This window comes from Asterias amurensis, chromosome 5 (assembly GCF_032118995.1).
Source record: "Asterias amurensis chromosome 5, ASM3211899v1".
Classification (NCBI taxonomy): Eukaryota; Metazoa; Echinodermata; class Asteroidea; order Forcipulatida; family Asteriidae; genus Asterias; species Asterias amurensis.
This window is the reverse complement of record NC_092652.1, coordinates 6,470,386-6,496,761: the sequence shown is the minus strand read 5'-3', so window position 1 is coordinate 6,496,761 and position 26,376 is coordinate 6,470,386. Positions and strand designations below refer to the sequence as shown.

General features: G+C 39.1%; 1 protein-coding gene across 2 annotated transcripts; it reads right to left on the bottom strand.

Moving 5' to 3' along the window:
* Positions 1-1,451: 1,451 nt before the first annotated feature.
* Positions 1,452-16,099, bottom strand: LOC139937532 (bromodomain-containing protein 7-like). 2 transcript variants are annotated; one of them, XM_071932726.1, is made up of 14 exons: positions 15,958-16,099; positions 14,317-14,651; positions 13,527-13,680; positions 12,714-12,771; positions 12,158-12,302; positions 10,771-10,881; positions 10,092-10,267; positions 8,929-9,046; positions 7,425-7,602; positions 6,625-6,760; positions 6,060-6,171; positions 5,112-5,301; positions 4,270-4,496; positions 1,452-3,181 (listed from the first exon to the last, which is right to left on the bottom strand). In XM_071932726.1, the coding sequence occupies exons 1-14, from the start codon at positions 16,013-16,015 to the stop codon at positions 3,026-3,028; spliced, it is 2,154 nt and encodes a 717-aa protein (XP_071788827.1). In that variant the 5' UTR covers positions 16,016-16,099; the 3' UTR covers positions 1,452-3,025. The 2 variants fall into 2 exon arrangements, with proteins under 2 accessions (XP_071788827.1, XP_071788828.1); XM_071932727.1 differs by having other exon boundaries at positions 5,112-5,298.
* Positions 16,100-26,376: the final 10,277 nt, after the last annotated feature.

Here is a 26,376-nt window from a genome sequence, read left to right as displayed (position 1 = left end):
CCAATTTACATATATAAAGAAAGATTAATAATCCATAAATGAAACACAGATTTTTTTCTAAGCATCCTTGGTGTACAGATAAAACGTTAAACATTTCTAACTGTGGTGACATAATCCACAAACAATAGCGAAACTGTATCTCAAACTGCTCGAGACTGGGGCTTCAGGGACGGCCAGGCAGAAAAGAAAAAAAATATTTAGGAAAGCCAGGCATGGATTGCTCTTTTGACTTCTTGCAACATGTTATTTTAAACTTTAGGCCAAGTTTGCATCTCCAAGGTTGAATTCAAATTTTTGCTGGTTGTCCTTATTCTTTGTACTTTCCCCAACCCTTTATAATTAGTATGATCTGACAACAGTCTGTTCTATGATATAATTCAAACCTCTGTCTATGCGTTTGGTTTATGTAACTTTTTTTCTTGTTTTAATTTTTTAGGCTTTTCCTGTTAAAATGCTGCGACCAACGGGACCCTTGTTGAAAAAAGAAATGATACACAAATATTAAAGGCCAAATAAAAACACATGTTTGCACCCTACTTTTTTTTTTAAATGGCCACCCAGTTTTTGAAGACAACTGGCAGTTTAAAAAAATTTTTCTTCTTTTTGTGTGCAAAAGAAAAAGAGAGAAAAAAAGAAGGCAGCCTCTTAAAGAAAGTGTGTGGGGACGCTAAACACATTTTGTTTGCCTGAATAAGTAGAGAATTGTTTTACCATGGAGGTAGGTTTTACACAGATTCACTTTGATTCATTAATCGACTAGGATTTTTTTTTTTTAAGCAGATCATGGCCTAATTTCATAGGGAGCTTATGAGCAGAACATGTTGCTTTCTCTCTATTTTTCTTCTGGTAAGCATAGTTTTGTGTGCTAAGCATAGTTTTGTGTGCTAAGCTACTTTATTTGGCCCAGGGCCCAATTTCATAGAGCTGCTAAGCACACAAATTTGCTTAGCATGACAGTTTTGAGCCAGCTGTATGAAGTTGGGCCCTGCTGAGCAATGCCAAATGTACGATAAGTACAAATCCCACAGTTTTCTCTTGGTGTACTACATGTAAACATCGTTTTTCAATATAGTGCTTTTAAAAGCAATAAAAAAAGGGTAATAGTGAAGGAATTTTGTTTATTGGGGCAAACAACCTATATAAAAGAATCCCGCAAGGTTCACAATCGATGATGTATGTTAGGATTTGACTGGCATCCCCGAACAAAGATGTTGACAAAATAGGGAGACCACAATGGGCTGGATGGCTTAGTCGAGTGTCGACACAATAATCCAGAGGTGGCTATGTCAAATCCCATTCTAGTAAACTTTTCTTTGTTCAACCCCAAGTTTGAGACATTTAGTACTCTTGTGGCTTATTACTAAAGTATAAAACAGTTAACATAATAGTTATATAAATAATCACACTGTACAATTTTAAATACAAGTACATGTATCAACTTAACAGTAGCCTTTATTGAATGTAAATCTGCAATTTTATACACATTAAAAAAAAAACACCTTCAAACTTGATACATACGGGTTGATCATTTTGAAAGGGACTCATAAATTAGATTGCTTTTTGGAATGGCTGTTCATCATACTTTGGCCTCTTTGAAAGTTTTAGATTTTGAATGATGACGATGTTCAGTGTACACAACCAGGTCAACTTTGCAGCTGAACCCAGTTAACTGGGTTAATTGGTTTAACCGGAACGTGTCCAATTTCCATATAAAACCAACTGGTGTAAACTGTGTTCAACTAGGTTAACTATGTTTAATTGTATAAACCAACTGGTTTTGTCCAAATTCCATATTAAACCACCTGGTTTTAACTGTGTTTTAAACTAGTTTATCAACTGGGTTTTAACTGGTTCCAATTAAACCTTGTTTAACTAGGTTCAACTGGAATGTTGACCTGGGCAGACTAAACTTACATGTATGTAATGATCTTTCCAAATCTCAAAACTAAACATAAATTGAAATTAGTGCTGACATTTCAGCGTGAATAGATTTTTAATTTTGTTAGTACTTTCTTATGAGATAACTCCTTTCCTAACATCACTTAGGCCGGAAAGGCACTTCAAGGTGAGGGTTACACTTCAAGACACTGCACAATTTCATAGAGCTGCTTAAAGACACTGGACACTATTGGTAATTGTCAAAGACCAGGCTTCTCACTTTGTGTGTCTCAACATATGCACAACATATCAAACCTGTGAAAATTTGAGCTCTATTGGTAGTCGAAGTTGCGAGATAATAATTGAAGAAAAAACACCCTTTACACACAAAGTCGTGTGCTTTCAGATGCTTGATTTCGATACCTCAAAATCTAATTCTGAGGTCTTGTAATCAAATTCATTATTTTAGTGGAAAATTGATTCTTTCTTGAAAACTACGATACTTCAGAGGGAGCCATTTCTCACAATGTGTTATACTGTCAACAGCTATCAATTGCTTGTTCCCAAACAAATTTTATGCCAATAATAATTTTGAGAAATACCCAATAGTGTCCACTGCCTTTAACTAAATTTGGCATTGGGCTATCAACCCAAATCAACTGTCACCACCGGCACATTTCCATCTACTCCTAGAACAGAGTTTCATGTTGCATTTCTTCGAAGTAATCTAAAATTCTCTTTCTTCTTCCAGGTTCAGGTTTGTTTTGCAAAACTTCCATAATGAACAAAAATAAAATAAGTAACACAATATAGTATGGAAAGGTTTGCAGTAACACCGTGTAATGAATATCTCTAAATGAGTTGGGGTGGTTCTGAAACGAACCGCTGGTTTCAACTCCACGTTTCAAATCAGTATGGTCTGATCGTCTACAAAATATAATAAATACACATGGAGTAAACTGAACAATGGAAATACGTGGAAAATGCCAGAAATCCAGGGACTTGCACAACACTCATTTTTTGCCCACACTTCCTACGCTTCAGTGTAATGAGGGAGGGGGGGGGGGGCACTTAAACACTTTTTGGGAAACGCTGCAGGATGTGAACAAAATGTTTTTAATTGACAGGGGATTTGAATCCCATGCATCTATGATGTGACTTGAGTCATCTGAATGTCCGTGGGTACATCTAGCGATGATTCTCCCACGATGAGGCACTCTTCAGTCACCTCCTTGTCCACGTCCGTTGCGATACCCAATGCATCCCGAACTGCTCCAACTGGAACAACATCTGATGGTTTGATCTGTTGGAAATGAATTAAAAGAGTTGAGGCTACGAGAGGTGGAGGATTGTTACACGTTTTTTTAAAGATTTGATATTACAGATGGCCTAACATCACAAGGCTACTTCAAGGTGATGGCTACACTTAACTGACTTGAGCTATCGACCCAAATCAACTGCCACCAGGGACACAGTGCCACCTACTCCTGGGGCTGAACCACAGTTACCCTCTTAACATTCAGTAAGGATGTAGGCGATGCTTTCAGTTAGCATTTTTATTGTTGGTGTTCAGCTAACTTTATGCTGGTCTCAGTCGTGATGGACACCCTGCAATAACTCTGGTTCCCGGACTTAAGAAACTAATGAGTGATCAGGGCCCAATTTCATAGAGCTGCTTAAGCAAAAAAATCTTTGCTTTGTAAAATCAGATTAGCGGCTAAGACTCCACTCAATTGTTATGCTAAGTAAACCACAGCTAAATATTAGTCACAAGCAATGTACATGGCATGAAATTTTTGCCAGTAACATGTGTAAAATAGGCAAGCTATTTTCGTGCTTAAGCAAATTTTTTGCTTAAGCAGCTCTATGAAATTGGGCCCAGGTTGGCAGAGTGGTATCTTGCCTTGCTTTGCCTTCCACCTCTTGGACCCCTTTTCAAATCACACCAGGGGCACTATCAACATTGTTATTGTTATAAAGTAAAACAAATTAATTTATATTATAAAGGGTCCAGGCTCTGTACAAGCCTAGGCTTTTTTCCTGGTGCCCTCCTCTTAATATCACCCTTTGTTCTTTTTCTTGTATGTTTTATGAATATTTATTGTGATATTTGGAAATAAAAAACAAACAACAAAACAAACAAAACTATGAGGATTGGGTTATCAATCCCTGCCCGACTGTGTGGATTTCCCTTGATTAATTCTCTAGGGTTATCCTCCCACATCTAAAACTAAAACATCCTTCTTTGTCTTCTCCATTGGGTTCTTGGTTATAGTACAGTGATTAAGTTCGCGTTTCTGAGCATAAATAATTTCGGTGAACCGCTCGCCCTTGGTGGACTACATTGGATTTAGAGCCCACAGCCCCGACTGTCATTGACATTTTCATTACCTTGGAGGTTAGTGACAGAAGTTGCTGTGTGAGTTTCTCAGCGATGCTACTCTCTTGCTCCGATGGCTTGGCGACGAACTGAAGATGATTAGGGGGCTTCCGACTCAGTCTCGCCGTCTGCGTCTTCTCCAACTCATTGATCAGATCGCTGGTGCTCTTCAGTTTGTTGTCGATCTCTGCCGAGTCGATTGCAGGCACCGAGTCTGCCTCACTGCCCAGGAGTTTTTCTAGATGAAGGAATAGGAGTGCCAAAATAACTTATATGGGATTTGAGGCATTGCATGGTGACGTATCAATATATATTTGTTTTTTTTGTAACACCATGTGTATATCTTGCCAGGTAGATTATGCTGTTTTGTATTCTAAAAAGAACTGTCCTTCTTTTTAACTACTTCCTGGGCGGAAGGTAGAAATCAGCCGGGACTACTACTTTAGCTTTAGTGGATCAAGGGGACTTCTCGTTATGAGCTTCACTACCGCAGAATGAATTTTAATTGGTCTCAACAATTCGACTAACTTGCTCTAGTCATCGACAGGAGACAGAAATATCTTCTTGTACAATGTATGTCAAATGCTGTTGTTAGAACTTGTACTCTTGGGGTTGTACAAGTTTGATATACGTACATGTACATAGAGTTACTATGGAACACATTTTGGGTTGAACAAAGAAAAACTGACTGGAGCGGTAATATGATATTTTGGCTGGTAACCATCTATTAAACCATATTCCGGTAAGCATAATTATTCAGGGCTTAGCTGATTTTTGTGCTTAAGCAGCTCTATGAAATTTGGCCTTTGACTGGTAATGCTTTGATTCTGAAGCAGATGCTGCAAATACTTACCCAATGATGGAAGGAATGACATATCGATGCCAATGTCTGACAGTGACTTTAGGGAATCAAACTGAATGTTTGTTTCTGGCGTCTCCTGCTCTTCCTTGACGGCCTCCTGGTTACTAGAGGTCTCCTTCTGGGTACCAGCCGAGACAGTCGACGTATCTGTTTTTGCTGCTTCTTTATCCACTGATTTCTGCTTCAAAAAGCGCACATCAAAAATAAAAGAATAAAGTTCAGGCAGATTTAACAAATTAAAGGAACACATTGCCTTGGATCGGTCAAGTTGGTCTTTGAAAAGAGTTGGTCTTTGAAAAGCCTTGGTCTTTGAAAAGCGTTTGTAACCGTTTGTTACGTAATTGCATATAGGTAGAAAGATGTTGTAAAAGTGGAATACAATGATCCACAAAGACATGCCTCGAAATTGCATGATTTTCCTTTTACCTCGTCAACTAACCTGTTCGGCCAATTGCCGAACGTGTTAGTTCGCAAAGTAAAAGGAAAACCACGCAATTTCGAGGCAAATTTGTGTGGATCATTGTATTCTACTTTTAAAACATCTTTCTAACCATGCATTTTATAAAAACCCCAGTTACAAACACTTTTTATAGACCAACTCGTCGGATCCAAGGCAACGTGTCCCTTTAATGAAAGGCACTAACTGATAAAGTTTGCATTAGGCAATAATTATGGGAGAAGAACGAAAATATCTGTAGCGTAACTGAAATAACTGTACTTGACATGACCTTAATCAGTTCTCTTGGAAGCTCCGATTAACTTATCACATTTTATAAGCATTGCTTTTTGAAATACCAATGCAGACCAACATCAAAAGAAATTGCAAGGGATTGATAATAACTCAATCAATTATCTTGCATCATACTACGTGTATATGCATCCTGTTTTTGGAATTTTTTTCGGTTGGAAAATGCATCATCTGGGATTTGCTTCGCTTACCTGTTTTAGTAGCGCCATTGTTTTGGAATGTTGTCCCTTAGTGAGTGTGTCTAGCATGCCGTCGACAAGGCTAACCACATAATCATCACAGTTCTCTACATATTCCTTTATGCTAAAAATAAAAATAAATAAAAAGAACCTTCCGTCAAACACAAAATTTCCAATAAGCTCTTTTACATGGTATTTGAGGCATTGCATGGTGAGGTATCAATGTATATTATTTGTATAATAGATGTAACTTTTGCATCGGGGATAGAGAATATTAATTTTGGTTCGACCCTTACACCGACGTGTGTTAGCACTGTAGAAGCAGTACTTCCCCCTGAGTTCCGTGAAAAAAATCACAGGCATATTATTCGGATGGGATAGGAACCAACAACACTTGTCATTCAACTAAATTGCCCGGTAGCTGGAGACCAGGAGCTCCAAAACATGCAAAATCAATTTGGTGAAATCCATATAAATTGCACAAATGATCGTCCTGAGCCGTCAAAATGGCTCATTTGGGCCAGCCTATTGCAAGGTCTGATTTTGAAAACAAGAGTACCAGGGAAGTGTGCCTTACCTCTGAGCATACTGGGCACCAGCTTCGTCTCCGTAGGTTGAATACAACAAGTCGGACTCCTCTTTACTGATGTTGGCAAATGAGGAGTCGTACTGTGGTCCATGGGAGTTGAAAGGTCCATTGGCAATGTAGGCAACTAATGTAGGGGGGGAGGGGTCGTTCATGAATAATATTAATATTTATAATGATTACTTGTTCTTATGTAGTGCATTTTACAATAACCCTATCATTGTGCTTCATACTTAAGTGCCCTGCAGCAGATTTTGCAAAAAGCAAAGATTTATCCTATCTCAAGTTAGGAGGAGTAACTGGTCCTAAATTAGGATGGGTTAAATACATCCTAGAAATGGTTATGGAACTTAACTTGTCCTAAGTCCTATTATTAATCCTAAGTTAGGAAGAGTTTGGTTAAATCGACGGCCGTTCATTGGGCCAATAAAATTCCTTTAATCTTTCTCAGCCCTAAAGGGTATACAGCCTGAGCTGCCGTTGCACTTCAAAGGCTGTTTCATACACAATATCAATCTCTATCCTCGCAGGTATTCATTTATACCCCTGGCTGGGGAGAAGCAATTATAGTGAAGCATCTTGCTCAAGAACACAGGTATCGCGACCAGAATTCGAACCCACGCACCAATGGCTTTATTCACTAGTACTTCTTACTTCTTCTTGGATACTCAGTAGGGTCCATAAGACAGGACGTAAAGCCAAGGGACTACTTGAATTCAAATTCTTAACCCCTCGGCCATGACACCTAACATATAATTATGTAAACAGACAGCGATGTGTCGCAGCTTTACCTGGAATGGCCTTGTTGCGTTTGTCCTCCCTGAACCCTGGCAGTGTCCCAGTGCCTTGGGTTAGCTTCCCGGTCAGCATCCCCAGATTGACTGGCTTGTTCTCATCGACCCCTGGCTGAGACCGATTCAAGATGGCAAGGGTTGTTGTGCCGGACTTGTCTCTCCGTAAAAAGCCAAGCTGAAAAGGATAACCATTTAAAAAAAAAATTAAAACTGTTCGCTGTTACACCCAGTAGATCCGGTAGGTCACATGGCACTCATTAATGAACCATAAATTTTTTTTTTTCCGGGGGTAGAAAAAACCAGTGTACCAGGGGTGCGTTCCACTCGCGCAAACGTTGCCAACAGTTGCGCACGTTTGCCAATAATTTCAAGTGGAACGAGTTGTTAGCCGCCACCGTTGGCGAACGTTGGCAACTTTAGGCGAACATACTTCTGAGGTGTTGGCGAGTGGTTTTTAAAATGGCGGACAAGCATACGGTAATATTATCACAAACATAATTACAATGTATATTCGGTGGATGATAATGCAGATTTAGAATAACAAAGTTAATTAGTTGATGTACTGATGTCAACAAGAGGACTATTGCAGCAAAAACAAAGTAAAAATAAAACTACGTATGGTGCGCGCAATCTTCATTTCAGGGCGCCGCCATATTGACATCGCGTTTACGCACCAATCGTTTAATAGATAAAAAACGTTTGCGCGAACAGTTGCATGTCGTTTGCGCGAGTGGAACGCACCCCAGGAGAAAAACCCTCATTGCATAGGAGAGAACCAACGCCCAGAATCAAACCAGGGCCCATTTTCATGTAGCTGTTAAGCAGAATATACTGCTACACAAATTCCTTTGCTGAGCAATAATTGAGTCGGGCATCAGCCATAACAATTCAAACTTAATGTAATTTTGGCGGGTAACCTGTTTCTGCTTAGCAGTACTATTCCGGTTAAGCAAGTTTTTGTGATGACAGGCTTTATGAAATTGGGCCCAGGGCCACAGTGGTGAGAAGCGTTGGCTTTACACAAAAGCCAATCGGGCAACCCGACCCTTCTCAATCGCCACTCCCCGTTTTTGGAACAATCTTCCCATTCATATCCGTGCCTCATCTTCACTGGACTCATTTGAAACTGCTCTAAAAACACACTTATTTAAATCTATCTAGTCTATTCAGTTTCTGCTATTTCATCCCACTTTTATTTGTCTTTCTTTTGTTATCAAACACTTCCTGTTCAGCGCTTAGAAACCTTGTATTAAGCGCTATATAAATGCTTGTTGTTATTATTATTATTAACCCTTGTTATATTGAGTAGAGTCAACTGCAGCCTGTGTTTTTTTTTAATAATGGAGGCCACAGAGGCAATGCCCTCTGTTGCTCTGGTCTTGACCTTGGTGCCCCTTCAAAAGTTTCCCACATACTTGAAGATTTTCCGATGGAAGTGCCCTTTGCAAGATGAAAATGGCCTTGCCCTCTCAAGGATGAAATTCCAGGCCTGTGATATTACCTTGGATTTAGGAAATCTGGCCGTCAGACGTGCTCTTGCATCTTTAGCTGCTTCCAGGGCCTGCTCGATAATCTCCTCGGCGGATTCTTCCTCAGTTACATCACCAATACTTCCGGATCTGTACATTCAAATGTCAATAGAGAACGCAATTGAATATGGACCCAACTTCATAGAGCCGCTTAAGCACAGAAAGCAGCTAAGCACAACAAAATTTTGCTTACCAGAATTAAGCTTGGGCAATATCGATTTATTTTGTTCACGATATATCGCCGACAATATATCGCGATATTCGATATAATCGCGATTAATGAAATTTGACATCATCAGTCTTAAAACTCCAAGTGAAAGTGGTAGAAGAAACAGTACTAGTATAAGAGAGGTGTTCTAATGACCTATTCTTCTGGTTTTACTCCAAATCTATGGGGTATCAGCTAGCAAATACATCGTGATATTTAATCGATATATCGATAGATCGCAATTATCGCGATTATCGCGATATATCGCGATATATCGCGATATATCGATATTTCGATCAAAACCAAATCCATCAGATATCGAAATCGTGTCCAAATTAATATCGCTATATTCGATAATATCGTGATATCGCCCAAGCTTAACCAGAATAGAGTAACCAGTCAAGCAACCATGTCACATGTATAATTTTTGACTGGTATGCTGCTCATTTCAGCTAAGCAGAAAATTTTCAAGCAACAATTTCTGCTAAAACTATGAAATTGGGCCCAGATACAATGAGATAAAGTCAGAGAACCTGTAAGAAAATTTCTCTGTCTTGTTTGCTTTCTCTTTTTGAATCAATTAGAAGCAACTGATTCTTCTATTTTCACACGGTTGTAAATTATTTTTATTTACTTTACTTTTACCGCCGCTGGCAAATGAGGAATACAAATGTACGATGAACTCTCGCTGTAAAGAGCACAGTTATTTGCTTATGAAGAGTAGATTCTGAAGTTCTGAATCTCATTTCTACTTTGTGTTTCTTTGCTTTGATGTCCTCTTATAACAACGTTCCTGTTATAGAAAGGTAATTTGGCCAGTCACAGTGATATTGTTAAAAGTCTACTGTATTTCAATAAAAATTTCACCTTAATACCAGAAATACAACAAATTAAGTACTACTATTTGAAATGAATGTGCAAACACACCCTATTGTCGGTGCCATGTTACTGTCTTCCGAGTCTATGGCCTCCATAACACTTGAGTCTTCTGTTGATAAATCAGCATCGCTCTGCATTAGCTTCTTGCTCAGTTTGATCCTTGACTTGCCGGGGTCGCTGCTTTCACGGTAACCAAAACTCCGCTTCAACAGCATTAGTTTCTCCTATACAACAACAGAACAGAGGATATAAATCACTGTAAAGTAAAACAAGACCACTTCAAGGTGTGGGCTACAATTATTTGTTTCCAGAGGCCGTTGCCACCTACTCCTAGGGCTGAAACAGGGTTACCCCCTTTACAGTCCATACGGATGTAGGCTTGGGTATCGTCAATCCGAAGCCTGGCCGGTAGAGCAGAGAGCCCTACCTCCCCAATTTTACGTAGCAAGTGTCACGACCGGGTTTCGAACCCACACTCTGCCAATGAAACACGAGAGCTTGAATCCGGTGCTCTTAACCGATGGTGTTTTTCATCTGGTGTTATTGCCATTGAACGACTGAGAATACTTCTATTCCCCCTGGACCAGATGCCAGTCATCCCAGATTATGCCCCGGCTCTTGCTGGTTGTAATTTGTACTCCAGGGTGGAGAGAGGCAATTTTGATTAAGTTTGCCTTGCTCAAGGACACAAGTCTTACAGTTTTTAGTCTCTTATTATTGGACATACCTTGGACATACATTTTAAGCCCACAGCATGAAGACGCTTAGCTGCCTTGTAGTAGATAGTTTCTGGTCTGTTGTAGATTGTTGCATTTTCACACATCAATGAAAAGTCCGCCTAGGAACAAAGAAACAAAACAACTTTAACACCACATAGTTTTTACTGATTCACACAAAAGAGTCCATGGCTGTCAGTTCCGATTACATGGAGCTGCTTAAGAAGGAAATAAAGCTAAGCAAAAATAAGCATGTGACATGCTAATTTGGCTGGTAACCTTATTCTGATAAGCATCATTTTATTGTGGTTAGTTACCTTCTGCACTTAAAGGAACACGTTGCCTTGGATCGGACGAGTTGGTCAAAACAAAAGCGTTTGTAACCGTTTTTTATAAAATGCATATGGTTGGAAAGATGTTTTAAAAGTAGAATACAATGATCCACACAAGTTTGCCTCGAAATTGCGTGGTTTTCCTTCTACTGTGCGAACTAACATGGTCGGCCATTTATGGGGGTCAAAATTTTGACCCCCATAAATGGCCGACGTGTTAGTCGACGAGGTAAAAGGAAAACCACGCAATTTCGAGGCATGTTTGTGTGGATCATTGTATTCTACTTTTACAACATCTTTCCAACCATATGCATTTTATAAAAAACGGTTACAAAGACCAACTCGACCGATCCAAGGCAACGTGTTCCTTTAAGCAGCTCTATGTGCTTAAAGACACTGGACACTTTTGGTAATTGTCAAAGACTAGCCTTCACAGTTTGTGTATCTCAACATATGCATAAAATAACAAACCTGTGAAAATTTGAGCTCAATCGGTTATCAAAGTTGCAAGATAATAATGAATGAAAAAACACCCTTGTCACACGAAGTTGTGTGCTTTCTGATGCTTGATTTCGAGACCTCAAAATCTAAACTTGAGGTCTCGAAATAAAATTTGTGGAAAATTATTTCTTTCTCGAAAACTACGTCATTTCAGACCTCAGAGGGAGCTGTTTCTCACAATGTTTTATACTATCAACATCTCCCCATTACTCATAACCAAGGAAGGTGTGATGATGATAATTATTTTAAGTAATTACCAATAGTGTCCACTGCCTTTAAGCACAAAAGGTAGCTTAATTACATACAAATGATGTTGACCAGAATAAGATTATCAGCCTAAGTACTAGTGCACATGTACCATTTGTGACTGTTTTTTAATAATAATAATAATAAAGGCACATGAACACCTTATACATGGCCTCAAAGCTCGTGGTAGTTTTTTTTTTTTTTTTTTTGCCGAGCAAGAAACTTTTGAGCAAAGTTTTCTGCTTATGTAAGCAGCTCTGTTAACATGGGCCCAGTTCTTATGGATCAGCCCAATGAGTATTGGTCAGTAGTCTTTTACCTTATACTCGTCGAGAGAGCTGTATTCATTACAGTCGATCTTCTTCTTCATGTTGCTAAAATCCATGGGTTGCTGGATGATGCTTGAATACCCCGGCGCTATGACATCATTCACTGGCCAAGCAAAGAACTGATCAACATCTTTCCTGTAAAATAGATTTACAAATGTTACTTCCAAAGTTACTGGCAGGCTTTATACTTCACAGAGGCGTACTGATTCAGGTTTCCGCGATCAAATACTGCTCTCGCGAGATCACTGCTCTTGCTGGTTGCCGACTACTACTCCCCAACAGCGTGAGAGCAGAGGTCTCGCGGGGTCCAGCAGTCTCGGGAAAATATTGCCAGTGTCGCGAGAATCACCATCACTGCAACAGACATGTAACGACTTGTCTACAAGGCTATGTGCGGTTTATTCTGGCACCATGCTTTCAATAAACAGCTCTGCTCGGCACCATGGGAAACAGCGCTTCACTAAGAGACTCCCCAGAGTTAATAAGAAACAAATAAAATAAATCAATTAAAAGAGTAACTCTTCCGAAGAAGCAAATCCGGCTTACCTCTGAATAATTTTCTGCAGACTCTCAAGTACTTTTTTCAGGGCAATTTTGTTCATAACTGCAGACAAACCCCAAAATAAAAAAATAACAACTTTAAAGTTGTGAGCTTGAATGAAGGACCGAAGAAATTAGTTGAAAACAAAAACAACCGATTGCTAAGAAACACTAAGAAATAAATTAAGTTACAAGGCAGATGCTTCTTAAAGCGGTTTTACCAACACACCGATGTGATACCTTCCACCGATTGCTACGAAAAATAAATCCTCTGGGCCAAGATTTTAACACACATTCTGTAAATTACAGAACTTTGACAGCGCCCTGAAGGCACATCATATCACTTGCTTAGGTGTGTAAGTTTTGAGAAATGAGTACTGTATAAAACCGTTTCACACAAATTATTTTAGCCTGCACAACAGATTTACGTAACTCTCTTAAAAAAAATTGCAATAAGCCTTTTTGAGGTATGGCGGATGTGATACGCACGTCATACGCAGCGACTGATGCCACGCTCACCATGTTTGTGGTCATTAGGATTACATGTAAACGCCGCATCGCCTAAAATGCACACTTCACAGAATAACACACATTCTGTTTCTAGTGGTTAATACGCACAAATTGACCCAAACCTTATGGTGTTGTATCATTGTTTCGCCATACCTCAAAAAGGCTTATGTGATTTTTTTATGTAAGTAAATTATATAAATTACACATCTTTTTTCGGAGTGAGAAGGGATTCATGACACAGCCAAAAACTTGATCCACAAAAGGTAACAAAACCCTTTGAAGGTCACTCTAACAGATACATGTACATACTTTTTTCTTTCTCCCTACTGATGCTTGGTGTCGGAGGGTGTTGCATGGGTTCTATCTTTGGTTCACGGTGGATCTTCTCGCTGGCAGTGGAGCGTTGATCCAGACTTTCAGCTCTTTCAGAGTCCTCCTCATGGTACCGCTGCTTCTTTGAAGACTGCGAGGGAGAAGAAAAGAAAATACATTTGATCAAATTTTCTCACATGCTTTTTGTTACGTGTCGTGGTCGAGCTGATCAGTTGAGTGTGGGTTAGGGTCCTGATCATGGCACTTACATGCATGTCCCGATCAGAATAGTGTTGGTTCTGAAAAGAACCGGTGGTTATTGATTCAAAACATTTTTAATCAGTTAGGTCGATAAGTTTCAATAAGAGCATACTGATAATTCTGAAGAAGATCAGAGTATACCAGTGTATACTGATCACAACGTTGAGTTGTTCACCATTGGTTCTTTTCAGAATCAACACTACAGGCCTGTATGCTTCGATTCTGAGGGGCAAGGGCACCAAGGCATTTCTCTTTAGTGATGGGCACCCAATGAGGAAATTGTAAATTTGTACTAGGGCAGAGCATTTCAAGGGCACCAAGGCATTGACCAGGGGGCATGGAGGCAATCGCCTCTATTGCCTAAATGCACGTTAAGTATCAGGCCCGACACTACTAACAAGAGATGATCATATGGTGCTATCGCAAAGCTCTCTAAGTTAGGCATATACTTCCACCATGCAAAGTTTCAAATCCAACAAAATTAAATTTTCTGATAATATAATAGTTGGCTGCTCCTTAGTCTCACCTTCTTTTTGCTGCTAATTGGTTCTTTCGGCTTCTCCTCAACTGGCTCCGAATCCACATCCATTGATTCCGCCTGATCCTGACTGCTGTCTGCTGCCCTTTCCTGTTCTGAGGTGCTGTGTTCAACATCATGCCACTTCCTCTTCTTCTTCTTTTTCTTCTGGTGGGATTCTTTGGGCGTGTCGCGGTTCTCCTCTGTTGACACCGGAGCCACAGTGGGCTCTAGTTTTGGCTTGCTCACACGGAAGTCTTTGATGCCAGTTTTGGCATCCTGTGTCTTACTTCCGACTTTAAGGACCAATTTGAGTGGCGGTTCAGCAATCAGATCCCTTGTGACTGTGGAAGGAAACGCAACCGCATAACAAGTAAAATTTTGTGAAAGTTTGTCCTTGAAAGGGCAAGTCAGGGGTTCTCCTTAGTAAACAGTGTTACAGTGTTGCAGTGCTACAGTGCGTGCGCGCCATTATGAGTGAACGGCGTGCCGTGCAAACGGACAGCGCGCACACCCACTGCAACATTGTAACACCCCTTTTACAGAATGGTTTAGCCCAACAACAAAATAATGCGTTTAATCTACAGGTTCAAAATATGAACCTGGAAATTCGCTCCGGGATCTGGTAAGTTTTTGTCCATTTTTCTTTGAAATATTTCCTAAATGGTGTTTTGAGTATTATAGCAGGCTGCATTAGACATTGCGGATTAAGTTCGTACCCTCAGAATTTGTGTCATAATTTTTGAAAGGGGTAAAAATGGGGCAAATCTGGTGACTAGCTGTCGAAATTGTATGTGTTGGACCAGATCAATCGTTTCCGCTCGAAAAAAACTCGTAACCCTCCGGCCTGGCGGCTGTCGGGAGGAGGGTTACGTTATCACAACTAGGTAGTCTACGTCAGCATACAAAATTGTGTGCGTGATTGTCTGAGGTTGTTAACTGTGGCAATTTCGGTGTACAGAAAAAAAGATCGCTCAAAAGTCGAGGATCGAGGGGGTCCTGCGTCGTGGGTTGTGGGGGTTGAGGGACGAGGGGGTTTTAGAACAACCCGTGAAAACTTTAGTTTAGAAAATTAAAGTTATAACAAATTTAAATAATGCCTCTTTTTTATTGGGGGGGGGGGGGGTTGTGGATTTTAAACATTATTAAAATTAAATTAATGTGTATTGCCACTAAATTGGGCGAGTGGATGATGGTGCCAAGTCACAAGTGAGTTTGCAGCGAGTTGTACATGTTGTAGCATGAAAGTGGTTGTAGGACCCATTAATGCTAGATACAGCAAGTGAGAAGACTGGTCTTTTAGTTGACCTTTCGAACTTCGAGTTGACCATTTATTATTTTTTTATTAGTTACCCCCCCCCCCCAAAAAAAAAACAACTAGACACAATTGCATTTGTGCACAAATGCACAGCTGTTTCGTTATTAACAATTTAAATTTTGTCAACTGAATTTGAAATTCATTCTTTTTTTACAGCAGTTATGACTAATCCAGGCTATCTAAAAAAATAGTTTGGATTAACAGTTAAAAAAAGATCAGCAGCCGTAGTCAAGACTGTCCAACTCAACTGCACTCTGCCTGGTCTGCTGAATAAAAATAATGACTGTTAAAAGTGTTATGCTAATTTAAAGACCATCTTTTGATTAACTTACCTTCAATATCAACCGGATTCTTGTCAGATTTGTGATGCTTCTTATGTTTTTTGCCCATTGTTCTACTAAAACAACAAAATAATATAGAATATCTGTATTTCCAACGATCGAAACAACAGATTCTTTATCATCGGTACCTTCTTTGTCGTGTAAATGCTGTCGTATGTGTACCTTCGACCCCTACTGTTTTTAATACATACTGAACGTCTGGGAGTCAGACGTATGGTGCAGCATTTTCAAGTGAGGGCGCTATACAGTTGGAAAATCAATAGGGAGCCTGTTAATGAATTTATTTACTCACAGTTGAACATATGAGTTAAAACATCGTTTTAATAATGTTATAGTCCACTAACAATGTTTTATTTCTTTAATAATAATAATAACTTTCGATTTGTATTGCGCATAATAATTAACAATTAATTCTCTAAGCGCTTTACAAAGAAGTACACTAGTATACACTATTATAATCTACAACATAAGGGGACAAATAACACCACCACACTACAAGCATAACGACACAACATTACAAGAATGGTAGCGCTCTACCAGAGTAGCGGTCTGCGGTTTTATGAATCCCCTAAAACATTTGTTTCAGTAATGTCTAACAAACAACTTGTAAGCCTATTAGTTAAATGTAAGTACTGTTTCTTTCACAGCAACCAAAGCGCGGGTCTAGAGCCACAATTTTTTGGAGGGCGGGCGGGGGCTAGACCCTTTTTAACGAGACGTCACCCTTCAACTATTCAACTCAATTCAGTTTATATTTATTTTTATGTCGACAGTAATAAGGTATAACAATGAAATACCAAACTTTGCAATAATATAGGTTTCATATCAGCAAGACGATGACAGCGATCTGATCTCGATGGGGCAGCTGGGTCGCATGCAAGCAGGCATGGTAACATCTCTGTTTTGAACAAAACGCCGTTGCATTTCTGACATCATCTTATCTATGATAGTCCTATACCATTCTCACCACTTATTCTGCTTGATCAACATCTGCAGATATGGATGAACACGGCTTGTCACCACTATTCTCCGTTGCCCCATGTTTCTTCTTTATAAAAAGTCAACTTTCGTCTATTTTCTTGGCAGCCATTTTTTCTCGTGTGAAGTAGCTAGGGCTGACTTTAACAATACACCCGCATCGTAGGCCTATACTTATTTCCAAACTGGGATTAGTTTTTCTTTCATATACAAAACAAACAACTCGTGCCACAATCAACTCGCACTCATGTCATAGCTCACCGGCTTTTATACGTACATTGTAGTGCAGAGATGAGATGTTTGTGGCGTGGCTTTTCCCGTTTTGGGAAGGCGGCCTCCGAAAACCCTCGTTTTAATAACACAGGTTGATAAAAACTGAATCGATTGTTCGTCTTAACCGATAATGAAATTCCTCTAATTTCAAAACATTTAATGAATAAAATATAATCAACACAAAAGGGGCACTTTGAGGCCTGAAAAAAAAACACACAACTACGTACAAAATAAAAAGCAGGTTCGTATTAATTTTCTGAAAGATTTTTCTTGAAGAAATTAAAACAAATGTCCCTAATTTTACTAATATTGTTAACGCTGCCGAGTTCACCTAGGTACGAGTTCACTTGGTACATGTTGACTGAGTTACGAATTTAACTTGGGTACGAGTTTTTTTGAATATGTTTTCACCTGGGTACGAGTTCACTTAGGGACGAGTTGACATGGGGTCGAGTTGAGTTGTGTACAAATTGAATGGGTACGAGTTGACTTGAGTGCCATTATGATTTGAAGTCTTCCAACAGGTCAACTCGTGCCACAGTCAACTCGTACTCATGTCATAGCTCACCGGCTTTTATACGTACATTGTAGTGCATAGATGAGAAGTTTGTGACGTGGCTTTTCCCGTTTTGGGAAGGCGGCCTCCGAAAACCCTCGTTTTAATAACACAGGTTGAAAAAACTGATTCGATTATTCGTCTTAACCGATAATGAAATTCCTCTAATTTCAGAACATTTAATGAATAAAATATAATCAACACAAAAGGGGTGCTTTGAGGCCTCCGAAAAAACACACAACTACGTACAAAATAAAAAGCAGGTTCGTATTAATTTTCTGAAAGACTTTTTTGAAGAAAACATCTCTTAATAACTGTCACAACAGAAATAAAAAACAAATTCCCTAATTTTACTAATATTGCTAACGCTGCCGAGTTCAACTAGGTACGAGTTCACTTGGTACATATTGACTGAGTTACGAATTTAATTTGGGTACGAGTGTTTTTGAATACGTTTTCACATGGGTACGAGTTAACTAGGGGACGAGTTCACTTAGGGACGAGTTGACATGGGGTCGAGTTGAGTTGTGTACAAATTGAATGGGTACGAGTTGACTTGAGTGCCATTATGATTTTAAGTCTTCCAACAGGTCAACTCGTGCCACAGTCAACTCGTACTCATGTCATAGCTCACCGGCTTTTATTCGTACATTGTAGTGCATAGATGAGATGTTTGTGGCGTGGCTTTTCCCGTTTTGGGAAGGCGAACTTCGAAATGCCTCGTTTAATAACACAACTTGATAAAAACTGAATCTTAACCGATAATGAAATTCCTCTAATTTCAAAACATTTAATGAATAAAATATAATCAACACAAAAGGGCTACTTTGAGGCCTCCCAAAAAAACACACAACTGCGTACACACTAAAAAGCAGGTTCATATTAATTTTCGGATTTGTTGTTGTTGAAGAAAACATCCCTTAAAAACTGTCACAACATAAATAAATAAAACAAAATCCCTTATTTTACTAATATTGTTAACGCTGCCGAGTTCACCCAGGTACGAGTTCACTTGGTACATGTTGACTGAGTTACGAATTTAACTTGGGTACGAGTTTTTTTTTGAAGAAAACATCCCTTAAAAACTGTCACAACATAACTAAATAAAACAAATTTCCCTAATTTTACTAATTATGAGCGCTGCCGAGTTCACCTAGTTCCGAGTTCACTTGGTAGACGTTAACTTGCGTTACGAATTTAATTTGGGTACGAGTTCACTTGAATATGTTTTCACCTGGGTACGAGTTAACTTGGGGACGAGTTCACTAAGGGACGAGTTGACATGGGGTCGAGTTGAGTTGTGTACAAATTGAATGGGTACGAGTTGACTTGAGTGCCATTATGATTTGAAGTCTTCCAACAGGTCAACTCGTGCCACAGTCAACTCGTACTCATGTCATAGCTCACCGGCTTTTATACGTACATTGCAGTGCATAGATGAGATGTTTGTGGCGTGGCTTTTCCCGTTTTGGGAAGGCGGCCTCCGAAAACCCTCGTTTTAATAACACAAGTTGATAAAAACTGATTCGATTACTCGTCTTAGCCGATAATGAAATTCCTCTAACTTCAAAACATTTAATGAATAAAATATAATTATCACAAAAGGGGTACTTTGAGGCCTCCGTAAAAAAAACACACAACTGCGTACAAAATAAAAAGCAGGTTCAAATTAATTTTCGGATTTGTTGTTGTTGAAGAAAACATCCCTTAAAAACTGTCACAACATAAATAAATAAAACAAAATCCCTAATTTTACTATTATTGTTAACGCTGCCGAGTTCACCCAGGTACGAGTTCACTTGGTACATGTTGACTTGAGTTACGAATTAAATTCGGGTACGAGTTCACTTGAATATGTTTTCACCTGGGTACGAGTTAACCTGGGGACGAGTTCACTTAGGGACGAGTTGACATGGGGTCGAGTTGAGTTGTGTACAAATTGAATGGGTACGAGTTTTCCAACAGGTCAACTCGTGCCACAGTCAACTCGTACTCATGACATAGCTCACCGGATTTACACGTACATTGTAATGCAGAGATGAGATGTTTGTGGAGTGGCTTTTCCCGTTTTGGGAAAGCGGCCTTCGAAAACCCTCGTTTTAATAACGCAGGTGGATAAAAACTGAATCGATTATTCGTCTTAACCGATAATGAAATTCCTCTAATTTCAAAACATTTGATGAATAAAATATAATTATCACAAAAGGGGTACTTTGAGGCCTCCCAAAAAAACACACAACTGCGTACAAAATAAAAAGCAGGTTCAAATTAATTTTCGGATTTGTTGTTGTTGAAGAAAACATTCCTTAAAAACTGTCACAACATAAATAAATAAAACAAAATCCCTAATTTTACTAATATTGTTAACGCTGCCGAGGTAACCCAGGTACGAGTTCACTTGGTACATGTTGACTGAGTTACGAATTTAATTCGGGTACGAGTTCTTTTTCGAAGAAAACATCCCTTAAAAACTGTCACTACATAACTAAATCAAACAAGTTTTGCTTAATTTTAGTAATATGGTTAACGCTGCCGATTCACCTAGTTCCGAGTTCACTTGGTAGACGTTGACTTGAGTTAGGAATTTAATTTGGGTGCGAGTTCACTTGAATACGTTTTCACATGGGTACGAGTTAACTAGGGGACGAGTTCACTTAGGGACGAGTTGACATGGGGTCGAGTTGAGTTGTGTACAAATTGAATGGGCACGAGTTGACTTGAGTGCCATTATGATTTGAAGTCTTCCAACAGGTCAACTCGTGCCACAGTCAACTCGTACTCATGTCATAGCTCACCGGCTTTTATACGTACATTGTAGTGCATAGATGAGATGTTTGTGGCGTGGCTTTTCCCGTTTTGAGAAGGCGGCCTCCGAAAACCCTCGTTTTAATAACACAGGTTGAAAAAACTGATTCGATTATTCGTCTTAACCGATAATGAAATTCCTCTAATTTCAGAACATTTAATGAATAAAATATAATCAACACAAAAGGGGTAATTTGAGGCCTCCGAAAAAACACACAACTGCGTACAAAATAAAAAGCAGGTTCGTATTAATTTTCTGAAAGACTTTTTTGAAGAAAACATCTCTTAACAACTGTCACAACAGAAATAAAAAAAAACGCGTTTCCCTAATTTTACTAATATTGCTTGCTAACGCTGCCAAGTTCACCTAGGTACGAGTTCACTTGGTACATATTGACTGAGTTACGAATTTATTTTGGGTATGAGTTTTTTTGAATACGTTTTCACATGGGTACGAGTTAACTAGGGGACGAGTTCACTTAGGGACGAGTTGACATGGGGTCGAGTTGAGTTGTGTACAAATTGAATGGGTACGAGTTGACTTGAGTGCCATTATGATTTGAAGTCTTCCAACAGGTCAACTCGTGCCACAGTCAACTCGTACTCATGTCATAGCTCACCGGCTTTTATACGTACATTGTAGTGCATAGATGAGATGTTTGTGGCGTGGCTTTTCCCGTTTTGGGAAGGCGGCCTCCGAAAACCCTCGTTTTAATAACACAGGTTGAAAAAACTAATTCGATTATTCGTCTTAACCGATAATGAAATTCCTCTAATTTCAAAACATTTAATGAATAAAATATAGTCAACACAAAAGGGGCACTTTGAGGCCTCCGAAAAAACACACAACTGCGTACAAAATAAAAAGCAGGTTCGTATTAATTTTCTGAAAGATTTTTTTTGGAGAAAACTTCCCTTAAAAACTGTCACAACATATCTAAATAAAACAAATTTCCCTAATTTTACTAATATTGTTAACGCTGCCGAGTTCACCTAGTTCCGAGTTTACTGTGTAGACGTTGACATGAGTTACGAATTTAATTTGGGTACGAGTTGTTATGAATATGTTTTCACCTGGGTACGAGTTAACTTGGGGACGACTTCATTTAGGGACGAGTTGACATGGGGTCGAGTTGAGTTGTGTACAAATTGAATGGGTTCGAGTTGACTTGAGTGCAATTATGATTTGAAGTCTTCAAACAGGTAAACTCGTGCCACAGTCAACTCGTACTCATGTCATAGCTCACCGGCTTTTATTTGTACATTGTTGTGCAGAGATGAGTTGTTTGTGGCGTGGCTTTTCCCGTTTTGGGAAGGCGTCCTCCGAAAACCCTCGTTTTAATAACGCAGGTTGATAAAAACTGATTCGATTATTCGTCTTAACCGATAATGAAATTCCTCTAATTTCAAAACATTTAATGAATAAAATATAATTATCACAAAAGGGGTACTTTGAGGCCTCCCAAAAAAACACACAACTGCGTACAAAATAAAAAGCAGGTTCAAATTAATTTTCGGATTTGTTGTTGTTGAAGAAAACATCCCTTAAAAACTGTCACAACATAAATAAATAAAACAAAATCCCTAATTTCACTATTATTGTTAACGCTGCCGAGTTCACCCAGGTACGAGTTCACTTGGTACATGTTGACTTGAGTTACGAATTAAATTCGGGTACGAGTTCACTTGAATATGTTTTCACCTGGGTACGAGTTAACTTGGGGACGAGTTCACTTAGGGACGAGTTGACATGGGGTCGAGTTGAGTTGTGTACAAATTGAATGGGTACGAGTTTTCCAACAGGTCAACTCGTGCCACAGTCAACTCGTACTCATGACATAGCTCACCGGATTTACACGTACATTGTAATGCAGAGATGAGATGTTTGTGGAGTGGCTTTTCCCGTTTTGGGAAAGCGGCCTTCGAAAACCCTCGTTTTAATAACGCAGGTGGATAAAAACTGAATCGATTATTCGTCTTAACCGATAATGAAATTCCTCTAATTTCAAAACATTTGATGAATAAAATATAATTATCACAAAAGGGGTACTTTGAGGCCTCCCAAAAAAACACACAACTGCGTACAAAATAAAAAGCAGGTTCAAATTAATTTTCGGAGTTGTTGTTGTTGAAGAAAACATTCCTTAAAAACTGTCACAACATAAATAAATAAAACAAAATCCCTAATTTTACTAATATTGTTAACGCTGCCGAGATAACCCAGGTACGAGTTCACTTGGTACATGTTGACTTGAGTTACGAATTAAATTCGGGTACGAGTTCACTTGAATATGTTTTCACCTGGGTACGAGTTAACTTGGGGACGAGTTCACTTAGGGACGAGTTGACATGGGGTCGAGTTGAGTTGTGTACAAATTGAATGGGTACGAGTTTTCCAACAGGTCAACTCGTGCCACAGTCAACTCGTACTCATGACATAGCTCACCGGATTTACACGTACATTGTAATGCAGAGATGAGATGTTTGTGGAGTGGCTTTTCCCGTTTTGGGAAAGCGGCCTTCGAAAACCCTCGTTTTAATAACACAGGTTGAAAAAACTGATTCGATTATTCGTCTTAACCGATAATGAAATTCCTCTAATTTCAGAACATTTAATGAATAAAATATAATCAACACAAAAGGGGTACTTTGAGGCCTCCGAAAAAACACACAACTGCGTACAAAATAAAAAGCAGGTTCGTATTAATTTTCTGAAAGACTTTTTTGAAGAAAACATCTCTTAACAACTGTCACAACAGAAATAAAAAAAAACGCGTTTCCCTAATTTTACTAATATTGCTTGCTAACGCTGCCAAGTTCACCTAGGTACGAGTTCACTTGGTACATATTGACTGAGTTACGAATTTATTTTGGGTATGAGTTTTTTTGAATACGTTTTCACATGGGTACGAGTTAACTAGGGGACGAGTTCACTTAGGGACGAGTTGACATGGGGTCGAGTTGAGTTGTGTACAAATTGAATGGGTACGAGTTGACTTGAGTGCCATTATGATTTGAAGTCTTCCAACAGGTCAACTCGTGCCACAGTCAACTCGTACTCATGTCATAGCTCACCGGCTTTTATACGTACATTGTAGTGCATAGATGAGATGTTTGTGGCGTGGCTTTTCCCGTTTTGGGAAGGCGGCCTCCGAAAACCCTCGTTTTAATAACACAGGTTGAAAAAAACCAATTCGATTATTCGTCTTAACCGATAATGAAATTCCTCTAATTTCAAAACATTTAATGAATAAAATATAGTCAACACAAAAGGGGCACTTTGAGGCCTCCGAAAAAACACACAACTGCGTACAAAATAAAAAGCAGGTTCGTATTAATTTTCTGAAAGATTTTTTTTGGAGAAAACTTCCCTTAAAAACTGTCACAACATATCTAAATAAAACAAATTTCCCTAATTTTACTAATATTGTTAACGCTGCCGAGTTCACCTAGTTCCGAGTTTACTGTGTAGACGTTGACATGAGTTACGAATTTAATTTGGGTACGAGTTTTTATGAATATGTTTTCACCTGGGTACGAGTTAACTTGGGGACGACTTCATTTAGGGACGAGTTGACATGGGGTCGAGTTGAGTTGTGTACAAATTGAATGGGTTCGAGTTGACTTGAGTGCAATTATGATTTGAAGTCTTCAAACAGGTAAACTCGTGCCACAGTCAACTCGTACTCATGTCATAGCTCACCGGCTTTTATACGTACATTGTTGTGCAGAGATGAGTTGTTTGTGGCGTGGCTTTTCCCGTTTTGGGAATGCGTCCTCCGAAAACCCTCGTTTTAATAACGCAGGTTGATAAAAACTGGTTCGATTATTCGTCTTAACCGATAATGAAATTCCTCTAATTTCAAAACATTTAATGAATAAAATATAATTATCACAAAAGGGGTACTTTGAGGCCTCCCAAAAAAACACACAACTGCGTACAAAATAAAAAGCAGGTTCAAATTAATTTTCGGATTTGTTGTTGTTGAAGAAAACATCCCTTAAAAACTGTCACAACATAAATAAATAAAACAAAATCCCTAATTTTACTATTATTGTTAACGCTGCCGAGTTCACCCAGGTACGAGTTCATTTGGTACATGTTGACTTGAGTTACGAATTAAATTCGGGTACGAGTTCACTTGAATATGTTTTCACCTGGGTACGAGTTAACTTGGGGACGAGTTCACTTAGGGACGAGTTGACATGGGGTCGAGTTGAGTTGTGTACAAATTGAATGGGTACGAGTTTTCCAACAGGTCAACTCGTGCCACAGTCAACTCGTACTCATGACATAGCTCACCGGATTTACACGTACATTGTAATGCAGAGATGAGATGTTTGTGGAGTGGCTTTTCCCGTTTTGGGAAAGCGGCCTTCGAAAACCCTCGTTTTAATAACGCAGGTGGATAAAAACTGAATCGATTATTCGTCTTAACCGATAATGAAATTCCTCTAATTTCAAAACATTTGATGAATAAAATATAATTATCACAAAAGGGGTACTTTGAGGGCTCCCAAAAAAACACACAACTGCGTACAAAATAAAAAGCAGGTTCAAATTAATTTTCGGATTTGTTGTTGTTGAAGAAAACATTCCTTAAAAACTGTCACAACATAAATAAATAAAACAAAATCCCTAATTTTACTAATATTGTTAACGCTGCCGAGGTAACCCAGGTACGAGTTCACTTGGTACATGTTGACTTGAGTTACGAATTAAATTCGGGTACGAGTTCACTTGAATATGTTTTCACCTGGGTACGAGTTAACTTGGGGACGAGTTCACTTAGGGACGAGTTGACATGGGGTCGAGTTGAGTTGTGTACAAATTGAATGGGTACGAGTTTTCCAACAGGTCAACTCGTGCCACAGTCAACTCGTACTCATGACATAGCTCACCGGATTTACACGTACATTGTAATGCAGAGATGAGATGTTTGTGGAGTGGCTTTTCCCGTTTTGGGAAAGCGGCCTTCGAAAACCCTCGTTTTAATAACGCAGGTGGATAAAAACTGAATCGATTATTCGTCTTAACCGATAATGAAATTCCTCTAATTTCAAAACATTTGATGAATAAAATATAATTATCACAAAAGGGGTACTTTGAGGCCTCCCAAAAAAACACACAACTGCGTACAAAATAAAAAGCAGGTTCAAATTAATTTTCGGATTTGTTGTTGTTGAAGAAAACATTCCTTAAAAACTGTCACAACATAAATAAATAAAACAAAATCCCTAATTTTACTAATATTGTTAACGCTGCCGAGGTAACCCAGGTACGAGTTCACTTGGTACATGTTGACTGAGTTACGAATTTAATTCGGGTACGAGTTCTTTTTCGAAGAAAACATCCCTTAAAAACTGTCACTACATAACTAAATCAAACAAGTTTTGCTTAATTTTAGTAATATGGTTAACGCTGCCGATTCACCTAGTTCCGAGTTCACTTGATAGACGTTGACTTGAGTTAGGAATTTAATTTGGGTGCGAGTTCACTTGAATACGTTTTCACATGGGTACGAGTTAACTAGGGGACGAGTTCACTTAGGGACGAGTTGACATGGGGTCGAGTTGAGTTGTGTACAAATTGAATGGGCACGAGTTGACTTGAGTGCCATTATGATTTGAAGTCTTCCAACAGGTCAACTCGTGCCACAGTCAACTCGTACTCATGTCATAGCTCACCGGCTTTTATACGTACATTGTAGTGCATAGATGAGATGTTTGTGGCGTGGCTTTTCCCGTTTTGGGAAGGCGGCCTCCGGAAACCCTCGTTTTAATAACACAGGTTGAAA